The sequence below is a fragment of the Maylandia zebra genome, linkage group LG3 (genome assembly GCF_041146795.1).
Source record: "Maylandia zebra isolate NMK-2024a linkage group LG3, Mzebra_GT3a, whole genome shotgun sequence".
Taxonomy (NCBI): Eukaryota; Metazoa; Chordata; class Actinopteri; order Cichliformes; family Cichlidae; genus Maylandia; species Maylandia zebra.
In genome coordinates, this window is record NC_135169.1 from 29,887,198 (window position 1) to 29,896,460 (window position 9,263).

The 9,263-nt window shown below is 43.9% G+C and overlaps 1 protein-coding gene across 1 annotated transcript; it reads right to left on the reverse strand.

Annotated features, from left to right (window-relative positions):
• Nucleotides 1-6,504: 6,504 nt before the first annotated feature.
• On the reverse strand, nt 6,505-9,263 carry LOC143416459 (uncharacterized). Its single transcript, XM_076881663.1, has 6 exons — nt 8,850-9,263; nt 7,794-8,032; nt 7,585-7,696; nt 7,183-7,271; nt 6,897-7,069; nt 6,505-6,733 (listed from the first exon to the last, which is right to left on the reverse strand). Exons 3-6 carry the CDS (start codon nt 7,638-7,640, stop codon nt 6,704-6,706), a joined length of 348 nt encoding a protein of 115 aa, XP_076737778.1. The 5' UTR covers nt 7,641-7,696; nt 7,794-8,032; nt 8,850-9,263; the 3' UTR covers nt 6,505-6,703.

Genomic DNA, 9,263 nt, shown 5'->3' on the forward strand with positions numbered 1-9,263 from the left:
GCTTTAATGTGTGACTGTCAGCTCTCTACTTTCAGCACTCTCATTTCAAACTTGAGTATTTTATCAGGTTACTCTAAATGACTTCATGAATGTTAGCTCTGCTTCTGTTTTCCTTAAACAAACACCAGGTGTAATCTGCTTCTGTTAAACTGTTTCACATAAGCATAAACTAAGAGCGGTGAGGTGATGTAACATTACAGTTAAACGTTTGAAATGTTTTGTTTAGTTTTTTTTAGTTTTGGGTTTTTTGTTGTTTTTTTACATTGAACTGCAATTCCAGTATTAGATATTTTGTTCAGCACTGTAACACATGGAGGGGCGGGTTGCTACATTTCAAGATTTAAAACATTCTAAGTATTCCATTCGTCTTATCAAATCTGAATACCTCATATAAAAAAGTCTGCAAGTTCTGCAAAGAGCAGACAAGAAAAAACAGAGAAAACTGAGCTGAAGTGACCCACACCGCCGAGAAAATACACCAGTGACACAGGTATAACACAGATGTGATGACAAACATCACAGGACGAGCATGTCAGGCACAAAGACAGGTGCCTGACATGGTCTCAACTGTCAAGATCTTCAGCTCACAACTCTTCACCAGTATTCCCAGAGTGCGATGACTTATTACCCCAAGTGGAGGAGTTTAAGTATTTTGTTGATGAGTGAGGGCAGAGAGTGATCTATGAACAGATTGGTGCTGTGGCTGCAGTGATGTGGACACTGTACCAAAACATCGAGGTGAAAAGAGAGCTGGATTAGGTGGCTGGGGAGAGGCAAGTCTGCTCTTCTCTGCTTAGGCTGCTGGCCCCAGATAAACCAAAGATTATGACTCCAAACTTTCCTAACTACTTAAAAATAATAATTTGACGCCTGGCAGAGACCAGTGGCTTGTCATGTTTCTATCTGTTTGTCGTGAATTCCAGTCCAGGCTTCAACTTTATGCTGTGTGGAGTGTCATGTCTTCCATGTCAAACGTTTTGGCAAGGTCTGCAAATGTTCGTTTTCTCTGTTTTCATTTCATTTTTATTATTGTAGGGTCTTAACCTTACAATATAAAGGGCTGTGAGGAAATTGTTGTGATATATAAAAAAAAAAGATTTGTATTGAATTGACTTCTTGTCTTTAATAAAGTGGTACAGGTGAGACATGAAGAAGAAACACTGACCTAATGTTGCTGATAGGAGAAAGGATCTGATAAATCATACAATCAAACTGATCAGAACTGAGCGGCTTGAGCCACAGGGTTCATAAATAGTGTCAGTAGTCTAAATGGTTTCATGAAACCAGCTGAAATAAAGCTGATGAATAGAGAAAATCCCTTTGCCAGTTAGAATTAAAAGAAAGAAACTCTACAGCATCTTTTATGTCAGATATATTTGAGCTGACATAGAGACAGCAATATTCTTAATCTTAAAGCAGTAATATAAAAATAACTGAAATACTTTAAACTGACTCCACACTTTACAGTACACAAGTCACCCGGCGTAATGTAGAGGAATAAAAAAGGAGGACAGAGGGAAAGAATAAAGATGTGCAGCTAAATGCTTGTAAATTAGTGCCAAATGCCAGGTCATTCAAAAACACAAGTTCATGTCCACTTAATACACTTGTATGCGTCTTATATTGTGTGATATATTTCAGTGATTTTTAAGTTTTTCAAGAAGAAATTTTGTTTGGTTAAAGCAGTGCAGACTCATTTTGTGATTTGGTCTGATCCTGTGTTTTTGTGCTAATCATGAGTGAAACTTTATCCACAATCAGTCCCAAATTTTAGCTCTTGTCTTCTGGACAGCTTCCATACTAGATGAGTGTCGTGGACAAATGTGCTCTGCTGCACTAAAAAATTACTCATGTAAAATATTTTAGTTTTTATATTTGGTCGCAAAATTTAAAAACCAGAAAAATAGAAACACTGTCAGAAATACTCAGTAACGACATCATCTACACTCGACCTGTGCATATGCACATAGATTAAATGACTTAAAAAACTTTAAACTTACATCTGGTTAGTTCTCTCCTTGATGTCTTTCCTCAGTGTGTTCGTAAAGACTGCTGTCAAAAGAAGGTTGTATGTGACACTAACACAGAGATCTTGTTTGCCAAAGGTCAACATTTGAATATTAACATATTCCACCAGAATGATCCAGTCTATATTTCTAGGATGAAATGGGGATTTTATGTAATGCTGTGGAAACAGAAATATAACACTGCACTGTTGAACATTGAATGAGCAAGAGCAGGAAAAAAAAAAAAAAAAAAAAAAAAAAAAAAAGTAAAACTATAAATAAATCTTTCCCATTTATGGTTGCAAAATGTTCCAGGTTAATTTCATCATACAATATTCAGTGACTGTTAGTTTTCTGTTAATTGCTGAGACACGGGGACACAATGAAGGTAAGAGTAAATATTAAACATGACTGAACTGAAAACAAAACAGATAAAACTAACTCTCCCTTAGAGCACAGAAATCATAGATTCAACAATGAAATATAGCAATGATCCACAATGAAATGCAGAGACATCAAGGACAGGTCACATAAATTCCCCAATTTCATCAACTACATCAGGTTTAGAAAGTTCTCTGCTTTATGGTTTCCACAGGGTTCAGTGCTAGGACCAACTCTGTTTACATTATACATGCTTCCCTTAGGCAGCATCATAAGAAATATCCTGTCTCAGAGTGACGCTGAAAAACTAGTTCATGCATTTATTACTTCCAGGCTGGACGACTGTAATTCATTATTATCAAGAAGTCCTAAAAACTCCCCGAAAAGCCTTCAGCTAATCCAAAATGCTGCAGCAAGAGTCCTGACAGGGACTAGAAAGAGAGAGCAGATTTCTCCTGTTTTGGCTTCCCTTCATTGGCTCCCTGTTAAATCCAGAATTGAATTCAAAATCCTGCTCCTCACATACAAGGTCTTAAATAATCAGGCCCCATCTTATCTTAATGACCTTGTTGTCAAGGGTCGCTGTGTGGCAGGCAGGATGAGGACCCAAATGCAAAAACTCATAGACACGGGGATGAACTCGAGAAACACAGCTTTAATGCTGGCACGGCAGAATACAGGAAATACAGAACTAACTGGGAAAAAGTAAACTAACACTCGCAGGAAGACACAGGAAGATCCACACAACATGAGGGAGAACGCGACACAGAACTGAGGGAGACGCAGACATAAATACACAGAGGGTTAACGAGGGAAGTGGGAGCACACGGGGAACACAGGTGACACTGATAATAATCACGAGACATGGCAGGAGTGAACACAACACTGACGGGAGAGGTGAAACAGGAAGTACAGAGGTTCAGACAGGAGGAGAGAGAGCACGAGTAGAACACCAACATAACGGGCAGGGGAGACACGGAATAAACACGAAAGGGGACGAGGGCTCATGAATACACAGAGGGGCACACGGGGGGTAAAAGTCATGAAGGGAAAGCACTCAGGGAACAACACAACAGGGCAACTCAGGAAACAGAGCCTAAACAGGGAACTGAATACAAAGACACATGAGAACTAAGAATACTGGGCCAACATGGCCCAGGATCATGACAGTACCCCCCCCTCAAGGGCTGGCCCCCGACAGCCCAAACCCAGGAACCAAAACAGAAAACACCCCACCCAGGGCGGGAGGCGGGGGACCAGGACGGAGGGACCAAAACAGGAAACAAAACCCCCAACAGAAAACACAGGAGCACAAGACACCAGTTCATAACAAACGTCAGGAGGCCGACCCAGGGCCCACAGGCACAAAAGTTCATGGGTCACACGGTCGGGGGGCCGACCAGACGGGCGGCACAGGAGACAGAGCTGGTCCGGAGGCCGGCCGCGTGGAAGACGGCGGCAGCAGCAGAGCATCGGGCGTACTGGTTGAGGCTTGGCAGGCACAGGACCAGACGAGGCAGGACCAGACGAGGCAGGACCAGACGGCGGCAGGACCAGACGGCGGCAGGACCAGACGGCGGCATGGCAGCCACAGGCGAGGGAGCCGGACCAGGCGAAGGCGATGCGGGAGCCGGACCAGACGGTGGCGTGGCAGCCACAGGCGAGGGAGCCGGACCGGGCAACGGCTGAACGGGCCCCTCGGACCCTCCAGCGGAGACGAGGTGGTGCTGGCCGGGCTGACCTGAGCCGCCAGCGGAGACGAGGAGCGGCTGGAGAGGTTCCCCTGAACCCCCAGCGGAGACGAGGAGGTGCTGGCCGGGCTGGGCAGAGCCGCCAGCGGAGACGAGGAGCTGCTGGAGGGGTCCTCCTGAACCCCCAGCGGAGACGAGGAGCTGCTGGAGAGGTTCTCCTGAACCCCCAGCGGAGACGAGGAGCTGCTGGCCGGGCTGAGCAGAGCCGCCAGCGGAGACGAGGAGCGGCTGGAGAGGTCCTCCTGAACCCCCAGCGGAGACAGATACAGAGCCAGCAGGTGCAGAGACTTCTGGCTGAGGGGACGCCAACTGTAGCTGCACAGGGCACGCAGTCGGCTTAGGATGCAACGGCTGGGGCTGTGCAGGGCAAACAGTCTGTCCAACGTTTGTCAGCACCACGCAGTCCTCAGCTGGCGGAGAAAGCTCACATAGGCTTCCAGCTGAGGTTGGCAGTGTCTGAGCGGGTTGCTGTGCTATGAACTGAGCTGGTGACAGAGGTAATGACAGAGCTAATAGTGACTGAGCCGTTAACCAAACAGGCAATGGAGTAAGACACTGAGGTGGTAACAGAGCGGATGACTGAGTGGGTAATGGAGCCGCTAACTGTGCTAAAGACTGAACTGGTGACAAAACAGGAAACTGTGCTAATAACTGAGCTACTGACTGAGTTATGGACAGAAATGCCAGTTGAAGTGGTAGTTGCGCTTGTGGTTGAGCAGGTGTCTGACTCTTAGCTGCTCTCCTCCGGGGAACAGGAATGGTGCTGGGCCTGGCCGAACACCAGCCATCCCCACCCGAGGAACAGATACGGGTGCAGGGACGAGCTGGGCTCTGGCTGCCTTTACCCTGGGGGCCGGTGTAGGTGCAGGAGCTAGCTGGACCTCTGTCGCTCCCACCCGAGGAACTGAGACGGGTGCAGGAGTCGGCAGGGTCACGGCTGACCTCACCCGGGGAACCGGAACAGGAGCAGGCAAAGGCTGGGTGTCCATCAACCCCACCCGAGGAGCAGGTACGGGTGCCGGGATGAACAGCGCCTCTGCCAGGCTGGGGACAGAAGCAGGGACCAGCTGGACCTCAGCCACCCTCTCCCGAGGAACTGGTACGGGAGCAAGGGAAAGCTGGGCCCGCGCTGCCCTGGTTACAGGAACTGGAGGCGGAGTGTGAAGCACAGGAACAGAAACAGACACAGGGAAAATCGAGTTAGTGGAGCTAGAAGCAGTGTTAGCGAACAGAGATTCATGGCGAGTCACTCCTGGCAACTCTGTAGGCCTTAAGCTGTCGATGTTAGGAGTAGCAGTCTCTAAAACAGTCATAGCACAGGAAGATCCAGGTTTAGCAGAGTCAGAGTCAGTAATACCGAGCACAAAGGGATCCGTTGCGGACACAGGAGCATTCACACAGACGGTTTCTAAAGATACAGGTTGGAGAGCAGCATAGTCTAGGAGTGGAGACACACCACTCACAGTCTCACACTCAGCAGGTACAGAGACCGCAGAACTGTTAACTTCACAGTGCTGTTCACAAGTATGCGGCTCAAAAACGGTCTTTTGCTTCTCTACGGTCTGTGAGTTAAATGCAGCTGACCTGGGAGGAGCACAGGAAACATAGTCGCTCTCAAACACGGGCGTGAGGGTAGGCACTGCAGGACCAGAATTAACACACCCGGACTTTCCAGACACGGAGTTATTGGCCCCAGGGATGATGCGTACGGGGCTTACAGTGCCAGGATTCTTTAGTCCAGCATGAACAGCAGTCTCTAGAGGGGTGATGAACACAGTCTCGTGCGTAACAGATGCGGAGGCGAACGTAGAAACAGTATGAGGTCTAGAAACCCAGATAGCAAGGAAACATTGAAACAATGTTGAGTCAATATCAGGCTGTGTCATTGAATCAACGTTGAAGTGTGACGTTGACCTAACGTCACTCTTGCACCTTTTAACGTTGAAACAACGTCAGGTTTTGATGTTGAATCAATGTTGAAACCTGACGTTGATTCAACGTTATATTTTCTAATACTGCTGACATTGAAACAATGTCAGATTCTGATATTGAAACACTGTTGAGCTATGGTGTTGATTTTCCACCTCTTTCGCATATTTGCTTTTTATTAAAACAACAGTTAAATCATGACTGGAAATCTACCTTTTATAGGTATTTTAACCAATACTAAACTACTGCATGTTTCCATCAATACTTCAACCACCTAAACACATAATTGTACTTATTCCTTAAATTGGACACCCTTTATAAAAAAAAAAAAAAACAAAAAACCCAAATGTCTCACAATGTATCATGTCAATATTAATATCCTAAAATAAGAAAGCATTGCATGTGATGTAACAGAGAAAAAAACAAACAAAAAAAGGTCAATAGGCATGTTTCGTTTGCTAAATACTTTATTAAAAGACAGTTTCCTATTTACGTTTATATGATTCACAGAAGTTTGTAATTTTTTGCATGATGTGCGTCCTGCACCACCCAAATGATCTGGGGCGTATCGGAGCCATTTCTGCACTGCTTGTGCAAAGACAAACTCGGACATAGAGTTTGCCCCTAACTGCTGCGTCAGGCTCCAATCAAGGCAAAGCGTCTCACCTATAGACACATTTTAAGAGATGGAACTAGCGTGTCTCATGTCTTAAATGTGTATGCAAGTGCTTGTGTGTTTAACCAACAGGCCGTTGTTATGTATTTAAATCACATCTGACAGCTATTACACTTTATAGTTACAAAGTGTACATAACCTTTATATACTTACCATTGCCTTATTTGCCTCTTGTGATTGAGGAGCTGCCTCTGCATTGTTTAGCTCCTCAATGTTGTGCAAGGGCAAATCCAGAGGCAGTACCCCAGCATCTACCGATTCATTGCAGCCGGTATTGCGGATGGCTCTGACCTCCTCACGGAGTTCGTTAACAGCTCTCGTCAGGTCTGACAGAAAAAGATAAAAAAATTTTAAGTATTTAAGAATACAGACAACTTATCAAAAGTTTCCTTGTGTCACACACAGATATGTACAAAGACACTAGACAGTATTTTATTACCTGGTATTTTCACTCGAGGGGCCTGGGGAAACCATTTCTTTGTGGGCTGCTCATCCTCTGAGTCACTATATGTGTACAGGGGATTTGGTCTAAAGAAAAAAAGTTGAAAACGGTCATAAGTAATTACAAATGTGCTTTTGGAATATTTTTTCCTAAAGTTACAGTTTGATTTATAACAACACACACAGGAAACGGAGATGTGCAAGAAGGTACAGTATACAAAGAATTTTTGAAGTGCACAAGTGTACACGGCTTTGCATTTATAAAAAGTTTACAAGCTTCCACTTTTTGGACTATATTATGTGGTGATATAGCAGTATGCAAGCACCACAGATGTATAAAAGACAAGATCATAAATTCTTAGCAATCAAAGATATGTTTGTGAAATAAAAAAAGTTTTACTTGTGCTTTCTTTTATGACTGGTCTGAGTTTCAGCTTCGGACTGAAGGTCAGACATATCACAGTGTTCACTTAGATATTTCTGAAGACTGCGTTCTGCTTCGTGAAATGTGTCTGGAAGTACAAACACAATGTATGGCCAGACATAAATTAGGACACGAAAAACTTGTTATTGTTACATTTATACAACACCAATCCAGATGATACCCACCATGGCTTATTAGAAGTCGGACTGGTGCATAGGTGAGCCATGTTGCACCAGGATGAACTCTCCTCTTTACTGCGTCGTGGATCCTGAATGTGTCTCACGGAGGATATGGAGGCCATGACAATTTCTCCCCATTTATCCATGATCTAGGGACTATTTCTGTACCACCAGTGCTAAACTGCACAATGCACCAGTCTTTCATTTTTATCTTTTTTTTAATTTGGAGTCCTTTTTTGCCCTGTCTAGGATAAACAGGAAACAGATAATTACAATATATTTCATAGTCACTACAAAACTTGATCTATTGATTGAACTAAATAATAAATAATAGCTTAAAATGTATATAGGCAACAATTACAAGCAAACCCGTATATGTAAGCATTTAAACACTGAAGATAATAAAATTAACAGTATTTTGTCTAAGTCTGCCATTGTAGGAATTCATGGCACCGAGACAAAAACTTGGCGCACAGTGTGGCGTCAAAATAGGCGCACACCTTTGACGCTGCGTTTTCTCCGTCTTCCTCGTCCACACGTAAATGCTAAACGCAGTTTACGTGTGGACAAAAGGTGCAAACGCAAGGTAGGTGAGCGTGCAACGTAAAGTTTGAATTGAGTGCGAATCGAAGCGGGTGCTCTCCAATCATTAAAAGTAACAAAGTCATTGAACACATTTATACAGTTACCTTTACGTTTATCAATCATATATCACAGATTTACAATTTTTTGTAGTACCATGCTAAAAAGCAACTACAGAGCGAAAGTCCGGGTCAAGCGCCGAGGTGACGGCAAGAACAAAGGAACCCTCGAAGCGTTAAAGCTAGCTTTGTAAGGGAATATAACGGAAAAGTATGAAACGAAAATGTTTTCTTTGTTGATAGACTTTGTTTGCAGTGCAATTTATTTGTTGCCGGATTGTAAGATGAAAGTAGACACAATTTCGGGCTCCCACATTTTATCCGAAACTTTACATTAACAAGTTTTTTTTTTTTTTTTTTTTACTGTTATCCAAATGCAACCGTGGAAATAACGAATAGAACAAAAGTCATTCATTCTTACCTTATACTAATCGTGGTGCAGGCCAGTGCAGTGCATGAACTGATGCCTTCTCCGGTCAATTCCGCTGAGAGTAAATCTAATGTCCCGCTCTACTGTACAAGACAATGGTTACCTGGAGGGACGTACCAATGTGATAGGGGTGCTGCGGAATAGTCCAAGTGGTAGCAGCTTTAATTTCCCGCTCAACCATAAATCGATGGTTTTTCAACGTGATTGTTGTCACCTTGTCAACTATAAATAGATCAACAATCAACGATGACAGAACAACAGTGAATCAATGTTATTTCAATGTCAGTGTAAGGTTTCATCAGTATTTCAATGTTGTTTCAACATTGGTTTTGTGTTGACATTTCAATCCTGACGATTCTGATGGTTCAGATGGAAAATCAACATCTGTTCAATGTCTCCTTGCTA